The sequence below is a fragment of the Eutrigla gurnardus genome (genome assembly GCF_963514095.1).
Source record: "Eutrigla gurnardus genome assembly, chromosome: 23".
Lineage (NCBI taxonomy): Eukaryota > Metazoa > Chordata > Actinopteri > Perciformes > Triglidae > Eutrigla > Eutrigla gurnardus.
Genome location: NC_139934.1, coordinates 11,651,809 through 11,679,497, shown reverse-complemented (window position 1 = coordinate 11,679,497; position 27,689 = coordinate 11,651,809). Strand labels below are relative to the sequence as shown.

The following is a 27,689-nucleotide window of genomic DNA, read 5'->3' as shown; positions in this document are numbered from 1 at the left end:
AAATGTAGGGACGAAAGGGAGGGGGCCACCGTATCAGAGAGCAGAAAGGGCTCGCGCACCCAAAGTGTCACGCACTGTCAGCTGTTCGACTCCTCCGCCGTCACGTTACGTGAACTCGTCTTAAGTTCAAGCGGAGGCCGCCGAGTCCCCGTTAAGGTGGGGGAACTGCTGTTAAATCGCGTTAACGTTTTTAGGGGGAACCATTTAGCGGCGTGCCTCATTTCTACACGGAACACTGTCACACCGGGACCGTAAATACACCGTCGTAGTTGTTCCTGTGGACTGGCAGAGAGAGAGAGTGTGTGTGTGTGTGTGGGGCGAAACGATGAAGGTTTCTTCAGAAATATCACCGGTTCAATGACACAAACCGGCATTTCCGCCCGACGTGAAAGGAGAGCCGTTAAGTTCGCCGGTTCCGGTGTGAGAGTGTGAGTAAACCCGAGTGATGGAGTCGTGTCGGCGGACGGGACTCAGCGGGGTCCTGTGCTCCCTGTCACTGCTGTGTGTCATCCTGGACATCCAGCTGGACGGTAAGGCTGCCGTCACCTTTACATACGGGTCCCGCGCGTTTATAAACGTCTCTTTACGCGTTAAACTGCCGTTAAATGTCAGCTCACTTAGGTTACGGTGTGTGTATGAACGGTAGGCGTAGCCGGGTGTTACAGGCTCTCCTCTCCCTTCACTCCACACCTTCATTATTATAAGCATAGCAAACACGATACCTGTTCACACCTTAAATACAAATATGCAGTATTAGTGTGACGTCTTCAAAGTACTTGTATTGTCCAATCAACAGCCCAACAATAATATAAAACAAAAAAAAGCAGGAAAGGGAATGTTTGGCCTATTTTTTTCATTTATTTTTGCCAATTGACGAATAATTTCAGCCCTATATCATGGAGTGCAGTATGCCATGTTATATCATGGCATTTAGGCAATTTAGGATTAACTATATTTTGTTTTCAAGATAAAAAACATTTAGTCTACACCTCATTTGCCTAAATCAAGTAATATTTATTCATGACTTATTCCCTCAATGAGCTGTAAGGATGATAAACCCTGAACAGGTGTAGCTTGAGTGTAACCAAATTGAAGCTTCGGCGTGGTCTGCTGTTATAACGTTGTTGCTGTCTCCTTGTGGGACGATCCGTTTCCAGCCAGCTCATCGGCCCGTCTTGCGTTACAGGTGTCTTGGGGGCGACTCACGTCGAGATCGAGCACCACTTGGAGATGGGCCGCAAGCTTCTGGCCGCCGGTCAGCTGGCCGAAGCGCTGTCCCACTACCACTCGGCTGTGGGTAAGGCGACACTCGCTGACACACATTTACACCGGCTGACATTTCCAGTGCTCCAGAGGACGCCTTCAGCTCTGGAAATTTGTTTTTGATCATAGAGACTGATGACTTTGACAAAATAGAAATGCTGGTGTTGTTGACATTTCACAGAGGGGGACTCTAAGAACTACCTGACCTACTACAAGCGCGCTGCAGTGTTCCTGGCTATGGGGAAATCCAAATCCGCCCTGCCAGACTTAACCAAAGCCATCCAGCTCAAGCCCGACTTCCTGGCTGTAGGTTCACCCGATCACAACCAGAAAAACGTGCATTTTGTTTCCTCTTGAGTCTTTCTTTTGTCATCTCACCTCTTTTTATGTTCCTGCATGTTCAGGCCAGGTTGCAGAGAGGGAACATCCTGTTAAAGCAGGGGAGCACACAGGAGGCCAGAGAGGACTTTGAAGCAGTGGTAGGTTTCAGTCATGTATCACTGCTTCTGTCCTTTTCACTGTTTTACCTGGAAAAAAGCAGAACAATGGATCCGTTTTTCTTCTTTTAGCTGCAGCGCTCCCCAGACCATGAAGAAGCTCAGGACCAGCTGATGAGAGCCAATGAACTGGAGGAGCTGCAGGAGGAGGCCCATGCTGCGTACCACCAAGGGGACTATGGCGCGACCATCAGCCTGCTGGAGAGAGTCGTTGAGGTACGTCCGCTCTGGGAAGGATCTCCTGAAATAACACTGTTGCAATGCAAGGTTTATTTAACATCATATGTCCTTTTTCTTTTACGTTAATGTCATTCTTGCCTCCGCCGTCTCTGTTCAGATCTCTCCTTGGGACCCGGAGTCGCGTGAGCTTCGTGCAGAATGTTACATCCGGCTGGGAGACCCGCAGAAAGCCATCCAGGATCTGACGCCGACCACCAGGCTGCGCAACGACAACCGCGCCGCCTTCCTGAAGCTCAGCCTGCTGCACTACGGCCTCGGAGATCACCACGAGTCCCTCAAGTGAGCCTTTAACGCTGGAATAAACTACGTCGCTTTAGCTCGCCGAGTCATGCAAATCAGGCTGATTTTCATCTCGACGGCAGTCAAAACGTCTCCGTCTCGCTTGTGTGTTTCTGTGCAGTCACATCAGAGAGTGTCTGAAGCTGGACCAGGATGACAAAGAGTGTTTCAGCCACTACAAGCAGGTGAAAAAGCTCAGCAAGCAGCTGGACTCGGCAGAAGAGCTGATTCAGCAGGACAGGTACATTTCCCCTCCTTAAATCATGATCCTCTTAGGAACATTTTATCAAAAAGATGTGAATATGCAGGGTTGACACGGAGTCAGCCACTCTGAATTCTTAAGATAAATTATAATTCTGTGCACTCACTTAGGTATCAGGATGCCATTCATAAGTATGAGTCCGTGATGAAGACGGAGCCGACGGTCCCTCAGTACACCAACCTGGCCAAAGAGAGGATCTGCTTCTGCCTCGTCAAGGTGAGAGACACGTGTGAGTTGTGAGTTCAGACTGACTTTTTGGCATCAAACCAGCGCTCAACACATCATCTCTCTGTCAACCCCAGGTTAACTTGGCTCAGGAGGCCATAGACGTGTGTTCGGAGGCTCACCAGAGAGACCCCCGCAACGCCAACGTCCTCCGGGACCGGGCCGAGGCGTACATCCTCAACCAGGAGTACGAGAAAGGTAATGGGAAGGAGGCAGTCATAATGTATGCATCGTTGTGTATTAGTAGCAGGTTGTCCGTGGTTTAAGATGATTAGTGTCTTTCTACTTCCATCTTCCCAATTATGTCATTTTATAGACTCGTAAAAAGGAAATACATTTTAAATGTATTTGTTTTCAAGCTACAATAACAGCATAAACGGTGGTAGACATTAGACATTGTTTTAAATGTCTTTTTAAATATGTGTTTTTCAGCCGTGGAGGACTACGTAGAGGCCAGGGAGTTTGACAGCGAAGGCGACCGCGTCGATCTCAAAGAAGGACTGGAACGAGCACAGAAGATGCTCAAAGTCTCTCGAAAGAGGGACTACTACAAGATCCTCGGCGTGGGCAGGTAAGCAGCTGTGTTACAACCAGCGTTTTGATCAAAATTTGATCAAACCGATCGCTCTACTTAACTCACACGCACGTTGTTTCCGTCAGGAACGCGAACAAGCAGGAAATCATCAAGGCGTACAGGAAGCTGGCGCAGCAGTGGCACCCCGACAACTTCCAGTCCGAGACTGAGAAGAAGGAAGCGGAGAAGAGGTTTATCGATATCGCATCGGCTAAGGAGGTCCTCACTGACCCAGGTCAGAGATCAGATGGCTGTTACCTTCTCGTTTTAGGCATTTAGTAGCTACGGATGCAGAGACGAGACCATTTGTGTGTTAATTCACTCCTGATCATTTTCACGTCATAATCTTGAATAGACAAACCAGCCATTACAAAGAGATCAATGTCACATAATCATCATCTATCATCTTTCCAGAAATGAGGCAGAAGTTTGACGCGGGTGAGGATCCCCTGGACCCGGAAAACCAGCAAGGTGGGGGCGGAGGTGGAGGACAGGGCTGGCCTTATCACTTCAACCCCTTCGAGTCTGGCGGCAGCTTCCACTTCAAGTTCCAACACAACTAGAGAGGAGGACGTGTCGAACATGAGGGGGGAGGGAGGGAGGGGGACATTTGGGAAGAAGAGCGGAGGATTTGCGGAGAAGTCTTCCTCAGAACTTGGACAGTTTTGTCGGTTACTTGAACTTTTGATTTTTAACGCAGCGGAGGCTCGAGCTGTACAGCGAAGAAGAAGAAAACCCTGGACATCTTCCCACTCAAACTAAGGATCCACCTGTGACTACTTGAGATCCTTAGGAAGGGAAAGGTCGATGTGGACATTCGGGTCATCCGCTCTTATTACTCCTTTCTTTCTTTGTGCCATTCTTTGACCGTTTATCAAGAGACTCTTAAACGCAGTAGCTGCTTGGACATTACATAGGACAGTCGGTGTGTTGATTTCTGCTGCAGTATTCTTTAAAGGAACTACATGTCTGCTGATCTCGGTCTATATTTTTGACCATGTCAAACCTTCTCTGAACTGGAGAACCCAGGATTTTTATACATCAAGGCATCGGGACGCGTTTTGTACATTTCTGGTAAGTAGGCGAGACTTCAGCACTATTAAAGGAAACTTGTGGGTGTTTTTAAGTTTTGAAATCCTATGGATCTTAAATCAGTGGCGCTCCGTGATTGTCTTTGATTTTAATTTAAATAATCTTGTTTTTTTTGTTTATAGCAGTTATCTAATTGGAATAATGTGTGAATTCTGTATTTTATTGCGTCTTCAACAGGCTACATATCCAGCTTCAAACACGACGGATGTAACTTGCAATGACAACTTGGTTAAAACTCACATTTAATATAATATTCACCCAAAAAAAAGTTGGATATTCTGGACAAACGTGTAACAATTGATGACTGAGACGAGACTCGTTTCCTTTTCACTCGTTTCAAAGCACGTCTTTGAGAAACCTGCACTTTTAGCCTTTTTGTTTGAAAACAAAAAAACACTCCACATCGTCTCCACTCCTGAAACGTTACTGCAGTCCTTTTAAAAGAGCCTCTTTACAAACCGAGTGTGTCTTCAGTGGTTACGAGAGCCTCGTTCATAAAAAGGTCGTACAGAAAAATGCACATTTTTAATGTTATTCTGGGCTGGAGCCGTGAGTTACTGGTCTGCCACATGTTTTATGTAATTAATTAACAGTGTATGGAATCATCTAACAGGCGACTTTGTAAACGAGGCTCCAGGAATCAGACGCAAACATGAAGTCAGACGACATTCTTTTGAAGACTTTTAAGTTATTTTCTCCATAATGGCGTAAAGCTGCAGTGACTGTAACGGTTTTGAATCCTGTCCTCTGTATGAACCAAATGTGACCCGCTTTGTATTTAAGTCGACTGAGTGGGGCGGTTTTGTTCCTGGGTTTTTCTTTTTAGGGTTTTCTGTTGCTAGGGCATCGATTTTACTGTTGCCAAACTGAATCAGTTGACATGCTCAAGAGTATTAAAATACTGAAATGATCTTAATTTTTGTCCTAATTTCATAATCCACAGCTACAGAACAGCGCCCCCTGCAGGTACACGCTTTTTTTGCTTGTTTAAGCGTTGAAATAATGTTCTTCGGATATTTGACCAACAATTTAAAATACTTTCCACCTTCCTTAATACTCCGATTTAGCATTGCACTCATAGCATTAACAGACTTATGTTGTAGTTTAAAAAACAAAAGGATAAAAATTGATTTTGATTAGTCTTTTTTGTCAAAATGTGGAGCCTACATTTCCCACAATTACTGGTAACTTCTGTCTACCTTCAGAATTGTTTTATTTTCAAAATGCCTAGTCTTCAGTTTACTACAGTGGACCTGTAAATAGACCGACACACACACTTGTCTGATAATCAAACACAAAGACTCAAATACAGCAATGTATTTTAAAACAACATGAAACAAGAGGTTTACTGTACACTGAAAACACCATCCCCCCCACACATCCTTGTAGCTGCTGTTCACCCACACCTCCTCATACACGCGTGGCAGACTAATGGAGGCATCACCGAGCGTAGTGTGAATGGATAAATCCAGAATGTTGACACAGGAGTTCAGTGTCTGCATCTACAGAGGGGAAGGATCAAATCCTCCACACCAAGATGTCCACTCCCTCTCAGCCACACAGCTGTCTCACTGAGAGACCGTCACACTGAGCGGTGTCCAAACAGACTTCATCAATGGTTCCCTCCGAATCCTTGTGCGTCCTCCAGACTGTCTGCCTCCACCTCAATGGATACCACGTGGTGACCGGGGATCATGGCCAGGCCCAGGACTCTGGGTTCACCCTGGGAGAACGTGTCTAAAGACAAAAAGGATGGAGGCCCATTTAGGTCAAAAACGTTAAAAGGATATGAAATTTCTTTCATTTTCCATCAGAATTTAAAATGACACATCAAAAACAAAGCAATGCATATGAATGCATGCTGCTACTGTGTAAATGTAAGCTCCATAACGACAGACAGTCAGTGGGTTTTTTCCCGTGATGGGATGGGCCTGTCTGTCTTCTTCTGGTCTGCACCTGGAAGACTCACCTGTGGATTTGAGGAACTCCTGAGCCGACCCCAGGATGACGTTGCAGTCCCGGTCCGTGCAGAGGAAAAGTCCGACCAGGGTCCGTCCGTCCGTCATGCGGATCCTCATGTTCTTGTTCAGGAGCCCCTCTAGCTTCTGCCGGGCCCGGGACGACGAGGACACTTCAGACTGCTCCTGGGGAACGGAAACGGTAACGGACCAAATCAACACCGGCTTTAACGTTAGAGTTAGCTGATAAACCAAAACATATTGTTATATAGGGATTATTATATCATTAATGACTGCATTCAATAAATGCAAATAACGCTAGACATTTAGACGCTGGGGTTCACGTATTTAAATGAGTTAGCCTTAACGCTACATGGTTTAACAGGTGACAGTTGTATTGGCTAGTCAGTTAGCACCCGGCTAACGTTAGCTGACTATTGTATGTTTCCTGTAAACCGTTTTTCTCTCCGTTATGACACGTCAAACAACGCGACCACTCACGTAAAACACCAACTTAGTCAATAAAAGAATAAAAAGAGATAAACATACATGAGTCGAAGGACCGTTTTCCTCTATCATTGTTGCCATAACCCCTTCTTCTTCGCCTACGTTTGCTCACGGACCGATTTCTCTGACGGACCAGCTGACCCGGAAACTTCACATCCGGTGTTTTTTTTTTTTTTTTAAAGGGAACAACACAAGATAGTGAAGGAGCACAATGTGACATAACATTGAGGTTTAGCATGGACATGTCAAATCAGCACACGTGGTTTATTGTTGTTATAAAAACCATTCAATATAATGAGCTTTACTCCGTATTTACTGCTTCTGTCCAGGTACAGGTGTCACATGCTAACAAGGATAAGTCGTTTTTCTTCAACGTGTACACATTTTGTAAGAGAGAGAAATTGTGTTAATTTTCTTTAAAAAAAAAGACATTTTCTTTTAATATGTGGAGCCTTTATTTTGGTTGTGTGACCAAACAACATCATTTTAAATCCTTAAAAAGTAAATTAAAATAAATTAAATACAGATTTTTAATTTTTCTCCTACTGTGTTGAACAATTACACACTGTAAATCCTTCCTGGACAAGTGAAGAAAAAAAGAAGAAGAAAAAAAAAAAAAGAAATACATAATATGTGATCCTTGACTGAGAAAAAAAATACAGATATAATAAAAGATCTATAATATTATTTACATGAATATCATTCGAGTCAGTGGATGAATATTTCTAAGCTTTCCTCCTGATTCACCAGTGTATTTTTGGTTCTTCCTCAGGCTTCGACCCACATTGATCCGCTGATATTTTCTGCACACGTCCTCCTCCCAGCAGTCACAGTGACTCCGATGGCGCTGCTGGAGAGCTTGTGGTGAAGCCTGGGATGAACTGGGACTGTTTTAGATAAGAATCAACAACGTGACATCACATTATTACAGCTGGAGGCAAGTAATATGCTAGCCTGCATCCTTTCTTTGTTTTGTTGACTCCCACTCAGCAATATTTAATCATCATCATCATTTTTAATCATTCTGAAAGGGGTTTAAAACCTTTTTGGCTCATGACCCCTTCAAATAAAGCAATGTCTATTTACAACCCCCCTGTACCAGTTAGACTAACATGATTTCATGTAAAATGTATTTAGTAATCTACAGTAATCTGTTATCTAACATGTGAGACACCATTGTGACACATAACCAAGGTAAATAAGATAGAAACATACAAAAAAAAGTACAAGATGACAAATATTACATATAAAATAACATTATATATACCCTCCAAACCCCCCACAAATATTTGTGTATACATTCAAATTCATATTATTCAAAGGTCTTTGATTTACTTGTTCCATCACTGACCTCCCTTATCCTCCCCAATTCACCTGAATAAGGAGCAAGGGTGCAAGTTCAATAAACAATCAGCATCATTTTTATAAGTATGATACAACTGAAAGGATGATACGCATGATAATAATGCTGTCCACTTTTAGATAAATACATTTTAAACATTTCTGGAAGCATGCTTCCATCCTCCTTCGAGCAGTATTTGGAGATGCCGATGTGTGAACAGACGACCTAAAAGACATTGTTGTTGTTGCCTTTTTGCACTCCCAACACTGTACTGTATATGGATGGACTTTGCAGGCAATAAGAAAGTTTTTTTTTTGCAGAGATGGAGGGTTGAGACCTCGCTGGAAACGGAATAATAGATTCTAAAGCAAATTAAACTTGGAGTCTCAAGGGGCTGAAGGAGCCATAATTGGAACCAATTAACTGGCTCATGCAAGACTTAACACGAAGAATATATGTCACGTAAAAGGCTTTGCTGTGATATGTAAAGCTAACTCTTCCTCCCTGACCCCTCCCCCCGCTGCTAAATGGACATTATTTCAGCGTTATGAGCTCTTCGGGTCGCCTCGGTTCAGGCAGCTCAGCTCTGAACGGAGCACAGGGGCCGGTGTCTTCCACTGTGTGTCACACTGCATAAAATCTGGGTTAGCTGCAGCGCAGCACCCAGGGGAGGCGCTTTCCCCTCTCATCCTCGCCATGTCTCCCTGCCAAATGGACATGGGAGGGGGAGGGAAGGGGGGGCACAGCACAGTAGTGCAGTGTGTCAGGGCCTGCAGCATAAGAGAGAGAGAGAGCCCTTGCTTTTTGGAGGCTCGTATTGAGACACGTGCACAGTCAAAGCTACAAATACCTCGTACACGTGGGTGCTGTGGGTGAGGCAGCCGCCCAACATGGGAACAGCTGCCACCTCGGCGCTCACAGGTATGGTGGGGGGGCCGGAGCGTCGGGATGAGCACCTGTTGCAGCATAGAAATGCTGGTTTATATTATGTCCAGTTATTGGTGTAAAAAGCAGCAGGTGGCAGAGTAACACAGACAGAATGCAGGAGAATATGATGTGATGGTGTCTCTTGTTGGGAAAAGGCAGAAATACCTTGAAAGTCTTTGATCTAGGGATGGTTCACACATTTGTAAGAGTATTTCTGTGGTTTTAATTATGTTTGTTTAAGGGTACAATACGGGATTATTGATAACAGTTTGCGATGGCGTTTAAATTGAATGAATATCTTAGAAATGAAGACACAGAACAAATCATCACATTTTTGCAGCGAGTCGTTAAGTTGCTCGTTAAGTGTTGCTGTCATTATTACAATTAACTGATTATGTCATTGATTGTTGCACAACATGATGGTGTTCAAAAATAGTTTGTACATATTAAAGAAAACGTGTTAATTATGTTATTGTTTGATATTGACTGGAGATAAAGTAGATAATACTCTGACTGACTGTATTTGTTCAGGATTTAAATCAAATGCTTTGACATTTTTGGGGAAATCAGGGAATGAGTTTGCCTGCTGTCTCTATTTATTAATTTTTTTAATACATTTTGGCAGGAAGGAAGAAAAGCACAGTGCATGACACCATGAACCTGAATATGAAGTAGCTAAATGGAATTTAATGAAGTCAAATTGTCTTCAGTGTGAAGGGCCGTTACCACAATAACAATAGTCTTCTTCTGAAGCAACTAAAAACTCTAGAAACGCCTCATAACTGGATGTTTTGTTAAGATTTCTTTTTTACGTCAGGCTACTATTATAAGTTCAAGAATGAACTGTGGAAGAACCTGTGACCAAAAAAGCCGAGGTTTTCACGCTTCATGGAATTTAAGGCCTCTTACTTCCAATAAGTGGACCTTTCACCACACTGAGGACAGTCAGTCAGTCTTTATGAGACAAAATAGTTCAATTTAAGATAAAAATGCAGTGAAATCAAGGTCATATTGTTGAACTACATTTTTTTTGTGTGAGAAATGCATTCAATCCATATAATCTGATCTGTTCAACCCACAATTTGGGTGTGCGTTTTGGTTGGGAGAGGCAGCCACGGAGGGCGGAGGGATTCCCATGGCCTTACTGCCATCCATTTATGAGGATTTACTATATAAGAGTTCATCTCTGGTGTTTGTGTCCAAACCTCTGTCCTGGAGGTGGATGAGGTGCTGGGAGCTGCGTTGGTTTAGAGAGAGAGAGAAAGAGAGAGGGGAGGGGGGCATTGCATATCATGAATTGTTTCCATCCCCACCACAAGTAGTTAATTTTTAAGCAATACAATCTGATGTAAGTCTGGGCATGGCTGCGGCAGATTTTTTCCCAACCCCCCTCTCTCAATCCCTCCCCAACACTCACACACACACGCGCACGCGCGCGCACAACCCTGCTCCAAAAAAAAAAAAAAAAAAAAAAAAAAAATTATACAACGGGTGGGGGCTCCGGAGAATATAAGGTGGCCATGTTTGATAGATTTGTGTCGGGCTCTGCAATGCAGAAAGAAGAGTTGTCGCGCGTGATGTTCGCGAGTGACAGTGACACCAGACTGCGAGTCTGTCGGATCGGTGTCTGATCCGGACTTGGGGAGAGGGAGAGGGGGGGAGAGAGGGGGGAGAAAAGAGGAGGGGAGGGGGGCATACAGCAAAGAAACAAACAAGTAACAATGTAACTTACATGCAGCCACACACCCCTTTCTCTTGTAACAATGTGTACGTTTTTAAGGAGGGAGGGGGCGCGCGGAGGGAGAACGAGAGACGGGGAGAGAGATAGAGAAAGGAGGAGGGGGGTGCGTTCTGAAATAATATAGTCAGCCATTTTTTATGTAAGGGGATTTTTTTTCTTATTGGGGGGGTTGTTAAAAAATAAATATAAGAGGGCGGCCATCTTTGTTGCTCTGCCTAGTGTAAAATATTTCAAAACGCCCCCCACTTTTTTTCCCCCCGTGCCGATTTGAATATTAAATAAATATCACACATTCGGGGCAAGAGTGCGCTTTTTTGAATACGCGGACGGAGCCAATGACCGGGATATAATGTCCTCTCCTCTCCGGTCCTGTGAGGAAGACGAGGGCATGGTGGTTAATTCCGAGGGAGGAGATTTTGATGAAGAAGACGACGACGACGGAGACCTGGACGAGAACGCAAGCGACATAAACTCGCCGGCGGCGCCTCGGGAAACTGCAGCGGCGGCCGCGCCAGGTACAGTAAGAAAGACTGGCGGACGGGTCGGGAGCGCGCACACACGAAAAGATAAAAAAGCACACTTAGTGGCGGTAAAAATGCTGGAGAGGGGGGGGGGAAGAGGGGCACGTTGGTCGGAGCCGGCACCCGCGGTTTGTGCCCCCCCATAATCTGTGCTTCTCCGGGGTCCGGCACCGTACAGTGGAGAGGAGGACTCGGGGGCGCGCGCACAAAATAGAAACATAACTAGTCCAGATTTTCCCTCCTTCACAAATAACACTCCAGTTATCAGACCCATATGTTGTGGGTGCCATGTTTGCAGCTACTAGAGAGGCTTGGAAGAAGAAGAAAACACAAAGCTTTGAAAACAGAAACTCATCTTCAGTTTGCAACAAAAACGCCAAAAAAATAAGATGTGCTTCTGTGGTGTTGTTGTTTATGTGCTTGGCTTTCTCTTCCCACCCCCACCTCCTCGTCACCTCCAGCACATCCCAACAAAGTTGAAGCTAAACTTGCAGCTCCGTCGCTAGCTCCACTTCTCCCCCAAACACCCAAAAGTTGCTGCCCCTAAAAACCCCTGTTTTATTTTTGACAGCTCCCAGTGTCGGACGTACACGAGCTGGGGGGGTAACCAGGTCGCCCTGAAGGGTTAAAAAAAGGCTTGCAAAAACATGGAGTCCCCTGGCCGTAGGCTATATATATTTATATATATGTATGGATTTGATGCGGATGCTTTGCAGACATGATGTGAATCCGCGGGTACGAACTTGTCCCATCGTCGCGATGACGGGTCAAAATAGGACGCTGCATGCTTCCCGGGCGGAGAGGTGTGACTGCTTAGCTTAGCATACATGCCCCCCCACTAATTAGCCGGGTGCCATGTTTATCTAATGCATTACAGCCAACTGTACAAGCTGTGTTTTTCTAGTGGAAAAAAAAAAAAAAAAGGTGACATTCTGGAAGTTTCTCTTGACAAATGAAAGTATAAAGGGTGCACAAAGTAGTGGTCGGTTAACCACACTGCAACGACAGAAGTAGAGAAAAAAAAAAAAAAGAAGCAGTGCAGCAACCTTCAGGTCGCAGTTTATTCATAAAACACAGGAAGTGGTGGTGTTTGGGGGTTTAAGGGTGCAGATGTGAACGGGGAAAGTGAAAAGTGCAAGATGTCACGAGTTCACTCTGAAAGCTGCACAAAGTGTCATTCCCTTTGTCTTTAGTGTTAATTAGCTCGAGTCCGGACCCGCCGCCCTGCCAGACTCGTACACTGGTGTCGAGGACCTTAAACCCCCCCTACGACCTCCAGCAGCGGCGGTGGTCGTGGTCGTGGTCCCCCGTGTGTGGGGAGTCGCAGAGCGGAAAGAAGTCGTTCCAGTTCACCGCACCGTCCGTCCCGCCGGCGGCCTCCGAATCACCGAGCCCTGCGTGCGTGCTGCGGCCGCCCCCGGCGCGTCTTCGGCGGCTGCGCGCGGCACGGAGAAGCGGGGTTGGTTGTTGGACGGGGTGGGAGTGAGGAGGAGGAGGAGGAGGAGGAGGAGGGGTTGCTGCTGCTGCTCACCAACAAAGGCAGGCTGACAATAAAAACCCGACTAAACGTAGCCTATCAAACAGGCTGGTTGCACGGCCCCAGACCGCAGCCCGTATTTAGGTTCTGCTTTAACGCTTTGCTGCATCCTCCCCTTTGAAGCTGCTGCTGCTGCCATTCCTCCGTCTTTGTCTCTTCCTCACTCAAAGCCGGGTCAGGTTGCAGGTTAAATTGCTTTCCCTGCGGCTGTGATATTTGCAAAGGCACCGCAAAGGGAACAACTGGCCTGATGTTTTTTTTTCACATCGTTTTTGCAGTGAAAGCAGAGATTCAGTCATGTATTTTAGATACACTGTGGCTGAGAGTCTTCAATTATATAAGAAGATGGGGGGAGGAGGAGGAGGGGAGGCTATTTGCATTCCCTTCAATCAAAAGTTTCCAAAACATAATAGAGTAACATGACTTTTTTTTTCTAATTCTGTTTTTTACACATCAGCATTCATGGATGCTTTTCAGCTTAGGTCACACGTTTGCATCACCAGTTATCCCCCCTATGAAACCAACACCAGCTGTCAAATGTGCTGACAAACTGCATCTAATTTAGCACGTGTCACAATTCAGACGGGGGTCAGAGGTCGCCCAAGCTACCGTGTCGCTATCGCGTGCCTTTTGTTGTGTCATTATGTCCGGTGGGGGATTATCGCTGCGCGTGAGGAAGCTCTTGAGAAGTTTATTTGCTCGTCTCATCGCCTCGTCTCTCCTCTGCCGCCTTTTTCTCCAGAAGAAGAGGCAGAGATATCAGACCGGGAGGTCCCGATCAGGAAGAAGGGGCGTCCCAAGAAGAAGAAGGACCCTAAGAAGAAAGACAAAGAGGGGAAGCCGGTCAAAGCAAAAAAACGCAAGAAGATTGTGAGTTCTTTCACATTTCCTGACCATCATACACCTTCTGTGATTCTGTTTAAATATCTCCCCCTCTCTCGTCTCCTCCTCCTCAGGACAGCGATGTAGAGAGAGACTCGGACAGAGAGCGAGACTACGGCGACAACTCGGACAGCGTCGCCAGCGACTATGGCTCCGGAGAGAAGAAGAAGAAGAAGAAGCACAAAGAAAGGAAGGAGAAGAAGACCAAGAAGAAGAAAAAAGTCGACGGGGACCGAGACAGCAGTCGGGAGGAAACTATAAAAGTAGAGTATACAAAAAAAAAAAACATCTCAAAAGTCCTTTTATTGATCCGTTCCTGATTGTGAAAATGTGATTTCTCCTCCTCAGCAGCCAATGGAGCAGAAGACGTCGGGCCAGCTGGCGAAGGAGTGGGGTCTGGAGGATGTTGATCATACCTTCACAGAGGAGGACTACAGGGAGCTCACCAACTACAAAGCCTTCAGCCAGTTCATGAGGTGCAGCAACATCACATACACATGTTTATTTTAAAGATGCTGCACGTTGATGGAGTTACGGCCAAAATCGGCAATAAAAAAAAGTATTCCATCCATATTATTCAAAAGAACGCTTGCTTTAAGGCAGCAAGATGTGTTTTATTTAAAAAAACACCCCATATTATCTGTTTTTCACATCTTGTTGTTGTCAAATGTTTGTTGCTCAGAGCCGGATTAAGAGTTGCTGAGTGGTGTGGCTTGAAGGAAGGATTTCAGGAATTAGAGGAAAGCGTTGCTGCCGTTCAGATGTTGATTTCCTGAGTCCCGCAGAACTACAGCGTCTGCAACATTCACAGTGGCAGAGAAATTGGCGCCCCGCTGCTCCGATACTGTATGTGTCTCTATGCGCAAGAGACGCCCCGTTGTTTATGGTTCTGCTTCTCAGGTCTGCACCTTGGGAGCGTGTATTTGTACTGTTGCAGTACACAAAAAACGACTTTTTTTTTTTGTGTGCTGTCAGAGTGTCGGTGGGAGTCTGAGCGTCGGCCTCTGTGGCTGACTCATACCTGCTCTCGCTGTGATAACAGGAAGTCATCCATAATGTCGTCAGACTAAATATACAGTCAACAGCATCCTGACAAATCTGTATGCCACAGCTCTGAGAGTTGGGGCAGATTTCTGTGTTTTGCTCATATGGCTTTTCTTTCCTGAACCCCTCCCTCAGGCCGATGATAGCCAAGAAGAATCCGAAGATCCCCATGTCGAAGATGATGACCATCCTGGGGGCCAAGTGGAGGGAGTTCAGCTCCAACAACCCCTTCAAGGGCAACGCCGCTGCCGTCGCGGCGGCCGCTGCGGCGGCTGCCATCGCCGTCGCCGAGCAGGTCTCTGCAGCCAACGTCTCGCCTGAGCCCCCGCCGCCGCCGCCCCCGCCGCCAATCAGAAAGGCCAAGACGAAAGAAGGCAAAGGTCGGTGGTCTGTTTCAGACCTATAGTCCTCTCACAGCAGACATGATGATTAAATGAAGCACACGGACAAACCTTTCATCGATTTGACAAGTGTGTGAAATCATAGCGACGTGGGAAACATTGTTTCCAGTTAAAGCTGACCCTGGACCATCAGGACAGTCTGCAGTTTAGAGGCACATGACCCAGCAACTATAATAATCTTCAACACATGTGGATGTCTTGTGAACAGCTGCTTATATCCTGGTTTACACACTGACCTTGTTTACTCTTATATACAGCTTTCTTTAATGTCAAATCTTGCGTGTGCATCTTTTTCCAGGTCCTGGCTTTAAAAAGCGCAGTAAAAGTCCTCGAGTTCCAGACAGGAAAAAGGCTCAAGCCAAGGCTAAGAAGATGGCGCCCATCCGTATCAAACTGTCGCCCATCGGCGCCAAGAGGAAGAAGAGTTGCTCGGTGAGTACGCGGCGTCAGCTGCCCGCTCTCTTACGTCGTTCCGCCCTTCTGTCACCCGTTTACACCCTTCTTCCTTCCCAGAGCGAGGACGTGGACGAGGATGAGTCCGAGCAGGAGGACTCCAGCGTCCACAGCTCCTCCGTCCGCTCCGACAGCTCCGGCCGCGCCAAGAAGAATAAGCGAGGACGGCCCAAGAAGAAGAAAAAAATGACAAGTATAACAACCGTTATATTTGTAATCTGAATGACTTGTCTACATTTATTTTACTTCTGTTTTCATACACGTCCCATGTTTCTGTGCTCGTCCCTCCAGTCCCAGGGGGGGAGGAGGAGGGGGACGGCTACGAGACGGACCACCAGGACTACTGCGAGGTGTGTCAGCAGGGCGGCGAGATCATCCTGTGCGACACTTGCCCTCGAGCTTACCACCTCGTCTGCCTCGAGCCCGAGCTGGAGAAGGCCCCCGAGGGCAAGTGGAGCTGCCCGCACTGCGTGAGTACCCGGGTCGTTTGTAGAAACCAAGGACAGATACCTGACGTCATTCAACAATGTCACAAATGAAACCAGATGCTCAGTTATTTTTAGTACATGAAGGTTTAGTACATGTTGAAGTTTGAATGCATCGATCTGGCAAGATTAGTAGGTTAGATCTTGTTAGAGACGCTGTAAGCCACAATCGTAATTGAAAATAAAATCCAATGAAGCGCTCAGCCCTCAGTGCCATGTAAGAGAAAGTTACTGAGCATTTGTGAAACATCTTTGTGTACGTGGCGTTTGCAGCTCCACAGTTACAGTTTCCTTTTTCCCAGGAGAAAGAGGGGATCCAGTGGGAAGCCAAAGACGAGGACTTCGAGGACTTCGAGGAGGACACCGAGGAACGGGTGATCTCGGAGGTCAGCGTGGGGATCCCCATCGGGGCGGAGGAGGAGGACGACGACCACATGGAGTTCTGCCGGGTGTGTAAAGACGGAGGGGAGCTCTTGTGCTGCGACACCTGCACCTCCTCCTACCACATCCACTGCCTGAACCCGCCGCTGCCGGAGATCCCCAACGGAGAGTGGCTGTGTCCGCGATGCACGGTGAGAGGCTCCTCCTTTACTTCAGGGCTGTTTCTCTCTGACTCAGGACTCTGAGGTCTCTCCATCTAGTCTAGTCGTTGGTTTAGAGGCTCAGGATGACTTTTAAGGCGGTATATGATGGAAGTTGATCGCATACAGCTTCTGATATTCAGACATAAAAAGGAGTAATAGGTTACGTGAGAGGAAAGTTCCTGTTTTCCTCTCAGGACTTTCATATTGTTGCTTTATTTGGTCACACAAAGCTGAATGATCAATGATGTATGTTTGTTCATTTAGTGCCTTGATCTTTACTGAAGTAAACTCTGCTTTTTCCATTGATTGGATCTCTTAAATGTCAGATACACGAGGGATGTGGACACGAATTTGATGACTTTTGATTTTGACTTGATAAAAACAACACCAGCGACTCGTGAATCCTTGGTACATTCCGCCTCAAATATGAAAAATTTTGCCATTTCCGGCAAGTCTTTATTTGAATCAGTCTGACTGCATCCAATCAAGTTGCAGGAGAGAAACTGGAAGGAACCAATGTTACGAGAACAAATTGAAGATGATTTCATTACTATGTGGTGGTAAAAGAACACAAATATTTGCAGCATTTGTGAAACTTTAAGTTAATAAAGCATTTGTGATTTTTGTAAATTGTATATGTTATTACTCTGCTTGTAGAGTAATAACAGCGGTTATGACTGGAAGTAAACTGCCCTCACTGTGCAGTCTACCAAAACAAAACACATCTTTTATTGATAAAACACTTAAAATAGCTCCTTATTGTTCAAAATAACACAAAATAGTTTCCCGTGTGCTGATTTTCAGCTGTTAATGTCGGGCTGTCGCCGTGAATGATTTCCCCTGCGGTGATAATGATTTGCCCAACAGGCAGATGTGCCTTTTTATTTTTATTCTCGCAAATTACCTTATTTAACCTCATTTAAGTGCTCGATAAAAAGCGTGATTGTTGTGTTATCGGTATATTGTTTGCTTTTCAAATGACAACGATAACAGTTAGTGAAACGAATGAAACACTTGTTTGTTGTTAAATGCAGAACTATGAGGCTCAGCTGAGACGTCTGGTTGCTATGATACGGTATTTCCGCTGAAGTAAAAATGTTGACGAGAGACAGAGATGTGAAATAGACTCAGCTGTCAGGTGTATCCCCCCTCTAGTGTCTGCCGATCAAAGGACGGGTCCAGAAGATCCTCCACTGGCATTGGGGCGAGCCTCCGCCTCCTATTCCCGTTCCCCCGGCTCCCGACGCCGCACCCGACGCCCCGCCGCCGCCGCCCATGAAGGGCCGGGCGGAGAGGGAGTTCTTCGTGAAGTTGACGGGGCAGTCCTACTGGCACTGTACCTGGATCACCGAGCTGCAGGTGAAAGAGGAAAGATTAACGGTGTAAAGCAAAGGTCACATCGAGTCCAGATATCCTCATCCTTCTCTCCCTCCTCTTCCTCCTTCCTTCCTTCCAGCTTGAGATCTTCCACTCCGTGATGTACAGAAACTACCAGAGGAAGACGGACATGGACGAGCCTCCCTGCCTGGACTACGGCTCGGGGGGAGAGGACGAGAACGGGGTGGGAAAGAGCGAGAAGAGGCGGGCCAAGGACCCCGAGTTCGCCATACTGGATGACAAGTACTACAAATACGGCATCAAGCCTGAGTGGATGATGATCCACCGCATCATCAACCACAGGTGAGCTCTTTCATGGAGTATAGAAAGGTCTTCTTAACCAAGCTGCAGCGTTCTCCTTCGATACTGGACCGGATTCAACGAAATGATAGTCCCCATTAGTCACAGAGACACGAAGACAAAACAGGATCCAGGTTGAAGAACACTAAAGTTGCCCATATAATCACTTCAAAGCAGGCCAAACAATAGAGTGTGTATTGATTTATGATGCATCCTATTGAAGTGCAAACCTTCAGTGTACTGTCTCCCTGCCAGCGTGGATAAGAAGGGGACGTACCACTACTTGGTGAAATGGAGAGACTTGACCTATGACCAGTGTACCTGGGAGAGGGATGACCTGGACATCCCGGACTTTGCAATTCACAAGGGCAACTACTGGAGACACAGGTAGGAGCGGTCGGACACCTTAAACACATGAATTACTCGTATTCTTGGTGGTCTAATGTCGTACCTGCTGCCCAACAGAGATGCAATAACGAAGGAGGACCCGGACAAACCCAGGAGGATGAGGAGCAAGACCCCGGAGGGTGAAGAGGATTCTCCCGCCTCGCCGGTCACCGATGTGAGTTCACACGGTCTGATTTATAGCGGTTTCCCGTCGGTGTTTTACACCTTGTTGTCAAATCTCCCCCCTTTCTTCTCTCTAATCAGCCGACGATCAAATACGAGGAGCAGCCCGACTTTGTCACATCGACGGGCGGGACGCTGCACATGTACCAGCTGGAGGGTCTGAACTGGCTCCGGTTCTCCTGGGCTCAGGGCACAGACACCATCCTGGCCGACGAGATGGGCCTCGGCAAGACCATCCAGACCATCGTCTTCCTCTACTCGCTCTTCAAAGAGGTACCGGAAGTGCCGTCGGCCCCGCTGTTGTCCCCGTTTTCACTGCAACGCCGCGTGACTTCCTCCTCTCCCGTCCCTCAGGGTCACACGAAGGGCCCGTTCCTGGTGAGCGCGCCGCTCTCCACCATCATCAACTGGGAGAGGGAGTTTGAGATGTGGGCGTCGGACTTCTACGTGGTGACGTACACGGGGGACAAGGACAGCCGGGCCATCATCCGAGAGAACGAGTTCTCCTTCGACGACACGGCGGTCAAAGGAGGGAAGAAGCTCTTCAAGCTGAGGGTGAGCAGCGACGAGATGATTAAATATATATATATATATAACATATGTTTTGCATGTAAGGCCTGAGACATGATAGGGACATGGGGAACAAAATAACAAGATTCTTTCAACCTGTTTTTCAGGGCAAATTTAAACCTGCATTAGCTTTAAAACATTACCCCATCGTGAAATGAAAATGATTATTATTTAACATCCTGTTCTCCTTCCTCTTGTGTTCCTCCCCTCAGAGAGAGGCTCCCATCAAATTCCACGTGCTGCTGACCTCCTACGAGTTAGTGACCATCGACCAGACGGCGCTCAAGTCCATCGACTGGGCCTGTCTGGTGGTGGACGAAGCTCACCGCCTTAAGAATAACCAGTCCAAGGTACTGGACAAGATATAAATCACATTCTAGCATTTTTTAAACAACATTTTTGATAAAGAGCCCTTTGATTTAGATTTTTTTAATAATTGTGTGACATTTCACAGTTAAATTAAGTTGTCAGCGACCTCTTGTGGGCAAACGATGTAATGGCAACACTTTCTAAATTGTCTACAGTAGGTTTAACATATTTTTTTTGGCATCATTGATTGTCGGTGTATGACATGGAGTTTTCTTGTCTTTGCAGTTCTTCAGGCGTCTGAACGACTATAAGATCGACCACAAGCTGCTGCTGACGGGAACGCCTCTACAGAACAACCTGGAGGAGCTGTTTCACCTGCTCAACTTCCTCACACCCAACCGCTTCAAGTAGGACTCCTCACACACACACACACACACACACACACACACACACACAATATTACATGCCACGAATGCAATGACTCCTTATAACAATCTGTCTCTCTGTCCAGTAACCTTGAAGGCTTCCTGGAAGAGTTCGCCGACATCTCCAAGGAGGACCAGATCAAGAAGCTCCACGACCTGCTGGGGCCCCACATGCTGCGGAGGCTGAAGGCCGACGTCTTCAAGAACATGCCCTCCAAGACGGAGCTGATCGTCAGAGTGGAACTGAGCCCCATGCAGAAGTACGACACACTGGAGGGTTTAGAGGGGAAGTCAGTAGATCCTGGTGATCAACATTTTTAGATAACTGGGGCACATTCACCCTCTAGCCACGTCACTGACCACCTAGCCCACATTTCTCCAACAAGAGAAGATGCTCAGTGGAGGACTGGAGGCCTTTTAAAACCCTATCGAGAATTTTCAGGCATCCAGGTTACATTTATTAATTATTATTATTATGACGTCATCATTTGTCTCAATGTTTTTTAATACAGGAAATACTACAAGCTGATTCTGACCAAGAACTTCGAGGCTCTGAACTCCAAAGGCGGAGGAAACCAGGTATCCCTGCTCAACATCATGATGGACCTGAAGAAGTGCTGCAACCACCCCTACCTCTTCCCCGTCGCCTCCATGGTGAGATCAGATCAACACGCACGCAATGCTTTGATAGAATTATAATCAACGAAAAAACCAATCAAACGCCTCAATTATCTTCTGCTATGTTTTTTCAAACCATTTCTCCTGAATTGCAAAACAGAGACACCTTGTGGTGATTCCCAGTAGTAATTCTGTGTCATATTTATACGTTGAAGCTGCAGCATGTGGTTAAAACAGACAGCTGAGATGCAGACAGTCATTTTGTGTATCCTGTGGTGGTCTGTGCGTGTTTTTAGGAAGCCCAGAAAACCCCCAACGGTGCGTACGAGGGCTCGGCCCTCACTAAGGCCTCTGGGAAACTGACGCTGATGCAGAAGATGCTGAGGAAACTGAAAGAGCAGGGGCACCGAGTGCTGGTCTTCTCACAGGTACACACACACACACACACACACTCCAGATGGTCACCTCCCGTTGCAGATGTTAAATGAGTCCCAGAAGGCTCGGCAGCAGACTGACGGCAGCTGTGTGTCGGTATGAATGAACACTTCCTCTTCTCCATATATAGATGACCAAAATGCTGGATTTACTGGAAGATTTCTTGGACCACGAAGGCTACAAGTATGAAAGAATCGACGGAAGTGTCACAGGAGCGATGAGACAAGAGGCCATTGACCGCTTCAACGGTGAGATACCGGATGATGATGGACCCAGTATCATAATAACCACTGTAATTACACTTTATTTGCAAGAAAACATCATTATAAAGTCACCAGACTTCATGGTTAATGTCGGGAACGGCTGGCTGAATAAATACATCTAACGAGGAGGTATCGCAATCCTGCATTTAAAGATTATTTGGTGATGATCACAGTGAGATTTTTCTCCGTTTCATGAGCAGATGGAAGGAGATGAGAGTCAGGCAGCGGGAGGAGAACGGTGACTCAGTCGCTAGAAGTGATGCCAAACTGACTCGGTTACAAAGGAGGCTCAGCACCAGGTCGCACGCTGAGTGTGTTTTCAAGTGGAAGCCGGCCACGTTACTCAGCAGTTTGTTGGCAAGAAGTGGCATTAAATGATACTTTAATATGAATAAGAGCTGAAGGGAAAAATGGACAATATCTGCACAATGTCACAAAGTCGGTTTTATTCATATGGCCCAATATCACCAATCACAAATTTGCCTCAGGGGGTTTCACAATCTGTCCAGCATTAATGTGTAGAAATGTGTCCTTTTTTTAAACCCTCGGCTCGGATAAAGGAAAACTCCCAAAAAATAATTAACCAGGGAAAATTAAGTATGGATTGAAAAGAGTTTAAAATATCAGGAAAAAGACACATTTTATTGTTTTTTATGCCTTTATACCTTTTTTTAAAAATATAATTACACAAGTGATACAAAACTTACAACATGACCCGGTCACATCACAATCCTGGATCAAAAAACAACTAGAAACCAGTAAATATCAACAAGAAAAGGTTTATAAAAAGCTTTGATGTCCTGAAGTGACAACCGCTTATAAAAATAGTATAAATACACAAGAGGCTCTTGTGATTGAAGAGAAATGTTTATGACTGGCTGTTTGTTTCTCCGTCTCTCTGCTTGCAGCTCCCGGTGCTTGTCAGTTTTGTTTCCTGCTTTCCACCAGAGCGGGAGGTCTGGGCATCAACTTGGCCACGGCGGACACGGTCGTCATCTTCGACTCGGACTGGAACCCTCACAATGACATACAGGTACGCTAGACCTCTACCTGCAGAGGAAGGAGAACCCGCCTCAACGCCACGTAGAACCTCACGCTGCGGCTTCATCCCCCTCTCTGCAGGCGTTCAGTCGAGCCCACCGGATCGGGCAGGCCAACAAGGTGATGATCTACCGCTTTGTGACGCGGGCCAGCGTGGAGGAGCGCATCACTCAGGTGGCCAAGAGGAAGATGATGCTGACCCACCTGGTGGTCCGGCCGGGCCTGGGGTCCAAAGCCGGCTCCATGAGCAAGCAGGAACTGGACGACATCCTTAAGTTCGGGACAGAAGAGCTCTTCAAGGATGAACTAGAACGTGAGTTTTTCTTCCTCTTTCTAGGCACAGTTGATCGTTTTATTGATGGAAAGAACAGTTTTATGTGTGAAATTGTTGTGGCAGGTATGAAAAACAGTTCTGGGGATAAAGTGGAGGACGAGGGCAGCGTGATCCACTACGACAGCGTCGCCATCGAGAGGCTGCTGGACCGGAGCCAGGACGCCACGGACGACCCGGACCTCCAGAACATGAACGAGTACCTCAGCTCCTTCAAAGTGGCCCAGTACATGGTCCGGGAGGAAGATAAGGTGAGAGGGAGATGGAATATGATGGCTTTTAGGTTTAATGACAAGCTTACCCAACTTTTCCAATGAAAGTTTAATGATCAAACGTTGGGAAGGTGGACAGCTGTTCGCCTCCTTGCGCTCCATGCACCGTGACTCTGTCCTTTTTCCCCGACGCTGCAGATCGAGGAGGTCGAGCGGGAGATCATAAAACAGGAGGAGAACGTGGACCCGGATTATTGGGAGAAACTGCTGCGGCACCACTACGAGCAGCAGCAAGAGGACCTGGCAAGCAAACTGGGCAAAGGCAAGAGGAACCGCAAGCCCGTCAACTACAACGACGCCGCACAGGAAGACCAAGGTAGGACCCGGGTCGGACCCCGCGCTCCAGGGAACCTGTTTCATCTCAAACCCCGGACTCGTAATGTCGCCCAGCCTGAAAGCATTTTTTTTGTATTTATGGTGATTTGAGTAGCAGGATTACGTATGATCTGTGTTTTGGTTTGAGTTATTGCTTGCACAGTGGAGGTAAATGGGCCTGGCCTATTGACAGACCACCATGTGCTGTTTCAGAGTGGCATGCTGACATTTCAGATAACCAGTCCGAGTATTCAGTGGGCTCCGAGGAGGAGGACGAGGACTTTGATGATCGGCCAGAAGGTAAGGAGAGATAAAATTAGAGAGACATCAAACCGGGCCGCGCCGCTCGTGAAAAAGAAATGACAGATGCTTGTTGGAGCACACACACACACACACACACACAGTCAGGTCTGTGTTGAATTATTACAAGTTGAATTGCATTTAGTTGCCTGGCAGAGTCAAACATGTTAGATTGCCAAAAATGCAAAACCGCCACCCACCTCCTCCCCCCCCCCCGAACTTCAGACAGCTAGAGGAAAACGCTCGAAGCATTTCAGAGGTTTTAAATTCTTGCTTGATTTGATTGCTGGATTTTGATATATTGTAAAGTTGAAGAAAAACTGTGCAAGTCTTTCCTTTCACATTCTATCCGGGCAGGTTCTTACAACCTTTCGGTTTCCTCCCGTTACCTGCAGGTCGAAGGCAGTCGCGCCGCCAGCTGAGGAATGAGAAGGATAAACCTCTGCCTCCTCTCCTGGCCAGAGTGGGAGGCAACCTTGAGGTTCGTAACAACTCTCTAGTTGTGATATTTCTGGAACATGTCAGACTTTTTCGAACGATCCTACGACCTTAAATTGGAGATGGCAGCGAGTCTGATACATCTCCAACAACTCTGTCCAAGCCCATCCGTCAGCCTGATGAAGGTGGACGTGATTTCAATGGCCTGCATTGTGTCAGCGAGGATTCAAAGTTTATTTTAGCGTTATTAGATGGCCTTGGGAAGAAACACACGGATGTCTGCAGGAAAATGACATTTTCTAAATCCTGACATTTTCATTCAAAGCCATCCGGAGTAATAACGGGTACATTTTAACATGCCGGGATGATTTCCACCGCCCAGGAAAATACACCGTAATAACCTGCTGTAATTTGGATAGGTGCTAGGTTTCAACACGCGCCAGCGGAAGGCTTTCCTGAACGCCGTGATGCGCTGGGGGATGCCGTCCCAGGACGCCTTCTCCTCCCAGTGGCTGGTCAGAGACCTCAGGGGCAAATCTGAGAAAGAGTTCAAGTAAGGAAAAGCTCTTATTGATGGAAATCTCCATATATAAACGCTGTTTAATCATATATTTCATCCTCTTCTTCTCCCTCGCCAGAGCGTACGTGTCTCTCTTCATGCGTCACTTATGCGAGCCTGTGGCGGACGGGGCGGAGACGTTCGCCGACGGCGTGCCAAGGGAGGGCCTTTGTCGGCAGCCAGTCCTCACCCGCATCGGCGTCATGTCTCTCGTCAAGAAGAAGGTCAGACGAGTGCGGTTGGCCTTCCTAAGTCGGGGCGAGCGTGGTGAACGGAGCGAGCTCGGGGAACTCAAAAGTCCTGACCGTTCAGATTTCAGTCCAGGATGATTTTGTGACACCTGTGGTTACCGTGGTAACATAAGTGCAGTTTAATGCTACAGCAAAAATACATAAGCACGCAGCTAGTCGGGAAATGCTAAAATGGGCCGCTTCCTGTGATTGCTTCACAATAAAAGCCTCGGCGGTTCGCATTAGCAGTAACTTGTGATATGATTTTAGGAGATCTAATTAAACAGATAACATGGGATTACATACATGAACACTGATATATATATATAGCTATTGAATAGCCGAAAAATGCATAATTATAGTCCATATATAGTACCAAAACGGGGAAAAATCTGAAGGATTATCTGTTTAATCCCATCACCAGGGTGTCTACATAGGAAGTAGTAAGATGTCTTATTCATTGTTTTTATTCAACAAAAACAATGAATAAGTCTTTGGGTCATAAAATGTCAGAGGTGTTTATGTGGTGAAGAAATCATCCTTTAAATCTCAGGAGATGTTCTGGTTAACAAAGGCCATTCAGCACTAGAATTTATCCTCTTCGTTCCCGTTTTCAGTCCAACTTGTTTAAACCTGCCGACATCCTGATCTGCTATCTCTGCCAGGGGGGAATGTATGATAAACTGCCAGGCGAGTGGGGAATGTGGGTGGTGAGTTTAAATAAGGTTGAATTAGGCAAAGCGAGTGTGTGCCAAGCCTTTTAATTCCGCCGCTTGTCTTGTGTTCCAGATCCAGGAGTTTGAGCACATCAACGGGCGGTGGAGTCTTCCAGAACTCAAGCCGGAGGTCATCCTGGACAAGTCCTCCTCCAGGGCCTCGTCTCCCGCCTTGAAGACGACCACGCCCACCTCCGAGGCCAGCTACAACAACACGCCGTGCACCTCCAAGCCAGGTAAGCGCACACACACGTGATCACATTAACCGGTCCAGCAGGGGGCGCTGCTTGTAAAGGGCACCGAGATGAAGGTCGGAGTAGAGTCTTACCGAGGTGTGTTCATGTGCAGCGACCCCTGCTCCGTCAGACAAGCTGGAAAAGAACGGGAAGGAGGGAGAGAAGGAGGAGGACAAGGAGGAAGGGGAGGCCCCGTCTGACAAAGAGAAAGTGAAGGAGAAAGACAAGGATGAGGGGAAGGAGGTGGACGGGAACAGGACCGCCGACCCTGACGAGGTGGGACACCATCAGCTAACGCATCGACATCCTGTGCTCACAGTGTCTTCTCCATTAGCCAATTCATGCATTTTTTTTTTTTGCATGTGTTTTACTACAAATCCCACTTTAAAGCACTTTGGAACACTTTTCCAACACGTTCCATCATTTTTTCCCCTCTGTTTTTTTCTTCCTTCCAGTCAGCCATTGGTTTCTGTTCAATAACACACAGCTTGAGAATCAAAACCTGCATTGTCACTGTGCAGCAAAGAATGCAGACGTCACATAATTCATGCTTTCAGTGGAGTTATCGCAGAGTGTTCATATCATGAACATAAACGTAATTAACAGTTCTGTAAAAACTGATTGAGGCTGACATTTGAAGATTTTGCCGTGCAACAACCGAATAGACAAACTTTGTGTACTGTGCTACTTTCCACAGCTTTCCTCCTCGACAAAAGACGCGTCGCAAAACGCGTCCCCTCAAAAGGACGACGGCAAAGAGGACGGAGACCTGAAAGAGGAGGAGAAGAAGGAGACGACTGACGGCACAGCCGGCACGGAGGAGGAAAAAGTCCAAGAGGAGAGTAAAGAACAGACGAAACAAGACGCGGAGGTCAAAGAAGAGAAATCAGGTAAAAACAAAAACACAGAAAAGAGTTTCTTAACGGATGATGCAGGTTTGCGCGGAGCGATGTCACAAGTCCTCGCTAATGTACTTTTTGCCTTCCTGCGGCGAAAGGAGAAAAGGTGGGGGAGGAGACGGAGAAAGAGAAGCGGGACGAGGCGCCCACAGCAGCCGAAGCGACAGATGCCAAGGATAAGACGGAGGAGTCTGACGTGAAGAAAGGTACCGCTTCACCGTCTGGTATCTGCTATAAATACACAAGCTCCATTTATTCACTAGGTGATACTTTTTGCCGTCCTTCTCAATAACAGAGGTTGTCAAGGCCGAAAAGGATGCTGGGAAAGAAGTCCGAGCGACAAAGGAGGATGCGCTCAAGGGTAACGGGCGGCCTCCCATCGAGCGACCTCGCTTTATGTTCAACATCGCAGACGGCGGCTTCACCGGTCAGTACCGATTCACCTGCAGCGGCTGTGGAATAGAATCAGCCCGTCTTTGTGGTAGTGAAGCATTATTTAGGACACTGAGGTAACTTTCCCTAATTCCACAGGACTTTAACCATCTACATTTGGCAGTGAACTAGTTATCAGGGGGGTAACCAATCAAAAAGATAATTATTGCACAAACATCTACAGGAACACATCTGGAAGAAAAGAAGGGCATTAAGTACTTTTATGAGAAGCTTTTGAC

General features: G+C 46.7%; 3 protein-coding genes across 12 annotated transcripts in view; 2 read left to right on the top strand and 1 right to left on the bottom strand.

Annotated features, from left to right (window-relative positions):
- The first annotated feature begins 39 nt into the window (after positions 1-39).
- dnajc3b (DnaJ (Hsp40) homolog, subfamily C, member 3b) lies at positions 40-5,348 on the top strand. 2 transcript variants are annotated; one of them, XR_014596648.1, is made up of 13 exons: positions 40-530; positions 1,187-1,297; positions 1,445-1,569; positions 1,668-1,742; positions 1,833-1,976; positions 2,098-2,279; positions 2,401-2,520; positions 2,652-2,757; positions 2,844-2,964; positions 3,199-3,337; positions 3,427-3,575; positions 3,755-4,414; positions 4,610-5,348. XR_014596648.1 is itself a non-coding variant. In XM_084003678.1 (12 exons), exons 1-12 carry the CDS (start codon positions 446-448, stop codon positions 3,901-3,903), a joined length of 1,506 nt encoding a protein of 501 aa, XP_083859804.1. In that variant the 5' UTR covers positions 40-445; the 3' UTR covers positions 3,904-5,348. The 2 variants fall into 2 exon arrangements, 1 of the variants encoding a protein (XP_083859804.1); XM_084003678.1 differs by having other exon boundaries at positions 3,755-5,348.
- Positions 5,349-5,734: 386 nt separating this feature from the next.
- On the bottom strand, positions 5,735-7,060 carry naa38 (N-alpha-acetyltransferase 38, NatC auxiliary subunit). The gene is made up of 3 exons (XM_084003679.1): positions 6,940-7,060; positions 6,402-6,576; positions 5,735-6,169 (listed from the first exon to the last, which is right to left on the bottom strand). Exons 1-3 carry the CDS (start codon positions 6,976-6,978, stop codon positions 6,045-6,047), a joined length of 339 nt encoding a protein of 112 aa, XP_083859805.1. The 5' UTR covers positions 6,979-7,060; the 3' UTR covers positions 5,735-6,044.
- A 3,802-nt stretch (positions 7,061-10,862) lies between these two features.
- The window catches only part of chd3 (chromodomain helicase DNA binding protein 3), a 34,698-nt gene continuing 17,871 nt past the window's right edge, over positions 10,863-27,689 (top strand). For 2 of the 9 annotated variants that reach the window (XM_084003803.1, XM_084003799.1), the window contains exons 1-32: positions 10,863-11,422; positions 13,708-13,835; positions 13,922-14,110; positions 14,199-14,323; positions 15,027-15,271; positions 15,591-15,938; positions 16,037-16,215; positions 16,533-16,802; positions 17,970-18,173; positions 18,271-18,494; positions 18,747-18,878; positions 18,957-19,053; positions 19,143-19,334; positions 19,416-19,616; positions 19,844-19,981; positions 20,226-20,347; positions 20,452-20,625; positions 20,878-21,019; positions 21,280-21,411; positions 21,549-21,666; positions 22,590-22,714; positions 22,804-23,304; positions 23,464-23,641; positions 23,854-23,940; positions 24,336-24,421; positions 24,798-24,931; positions 25,017-25,161; positions 25,957-26,119; positions 26,232-26,395; positions 26,817-27,009; positions 27,117-27,224; positions 27,314-27,445. In XM_084003803.1, coding sequence (XP_083859929.1) covers positions 11,257-11,422; positions 13,708-13,835; positions 13,922-14,110; positions 14,199-14,323; positions 15,027-15,271; positions 15,591-15,938; positions 16,037-16,215; positions 16,533-16,802; positions 17,970-18,173; positions 18,271-18,494; positions 18,747-18,878; positions 18,957-19,053; positions 19,143-19,334; positions 19,416-19,616; positions 19,844-19,981; positions 20,226-20,347; positions 20,452-20,625; positions 20,878-21,019; positions 21,280-21,411; positions 21,549-21,666; positions 22,590-22,714; positions 22,804-23,304; positions 23,464-23,641; positions 23,854-23,940; positions 24,336-24,421; positions 24,798-24,931; positions 25,017-25,161; positions 25,957-26,119; positions 26,232-26,395; positions 26,817-27,009; positions 27,117-27,224; positions 27,314-27,445 — 5,542 coding nt within the window. In that variant the 5' untranslated portion in view covers positions 10,863-11,256. Of the gene's footprint in view, positions 11,423-13,707; positions 13,836-13,921; positions 14,111-14,195; positions 14,324-15,026; positions 15,272-15,590; positions 15,939-16,036; positions 16,216-16,532; positions 16,803-17,969; positions 18,174-18,270; positions 18,495-18,746; positions 18,879-18,956; positions 19,054-19,142; positions 19,335-19,415; positions 19,617-19,843; positions 19,982-20,225; positions 20,348-20,451; positions 20,626-20,877; positions 21,020-21,279; positions 21,412-21,548; positions 21,667-22,589; positions 22,715-22,803; positions 23,305-23,463; positions 23,642-23,853; positions 23,941-24,335; positions 24,422-24,797; positions 24,932-25,016; positions 25,162-25,956; positions 26,120-26,231; positions 26,396-26,816; positions 27,010-27,116; positions 27,225-27,313; positions 27,446-27,689 lie in introns of all 9 variants that reach the window. The other 7 variants (XM_084003807.1, XM_084003806.1, XM_084003804.1 and 4 more) reach the window with 7 other exon arrangements.

Bases quoted from the DNA above. Each gene is read 5' to 3' on its own strand.
- dnajc3b (XM_084003678.1), top strand. From the start codon at position 446: ATGGAGTCGTGTCGGCGGACGGGACTCAGCGGGGTCCTGTGCTCCCTG. The intron at 1,743-1,832 runs GTAGGTTTCAGT...TTCTTCTTTTAG, and splicing joins GAGAGGACTTTGAAGCAGTG to CTGCAGCGCTCCCCAGACCA. The intron at 2,280-2,400 runs GTGAGCCTTTAA...GTTTCTGTGCAG, and splicing joins GATCACCACGAGTCCCTCAA to TCACATCAGAGAGTGTCTGA.
- naa38 (XM_084003679.1), bottom strand. From the start codon at position 6,978: ATGGCAACAATGATAGAGGAAAACGGTCCTTCGACTCAT. The intron at 6,577-6,939 runs GTATGTTTATCT...TCCGTTCCCCAG, and splicing joins AAAACGGTCCTTCGACTCAT to GAGCAGTCTGAAGTGTCCTC. The intron at 6,170-6,401 runs GTGAGTCTTCCA...TTTTGTCTTTAG, and splicing joins GGAGTTCCTCAAATCCACAG to ACACGTTCTCCCAGGGTGAA.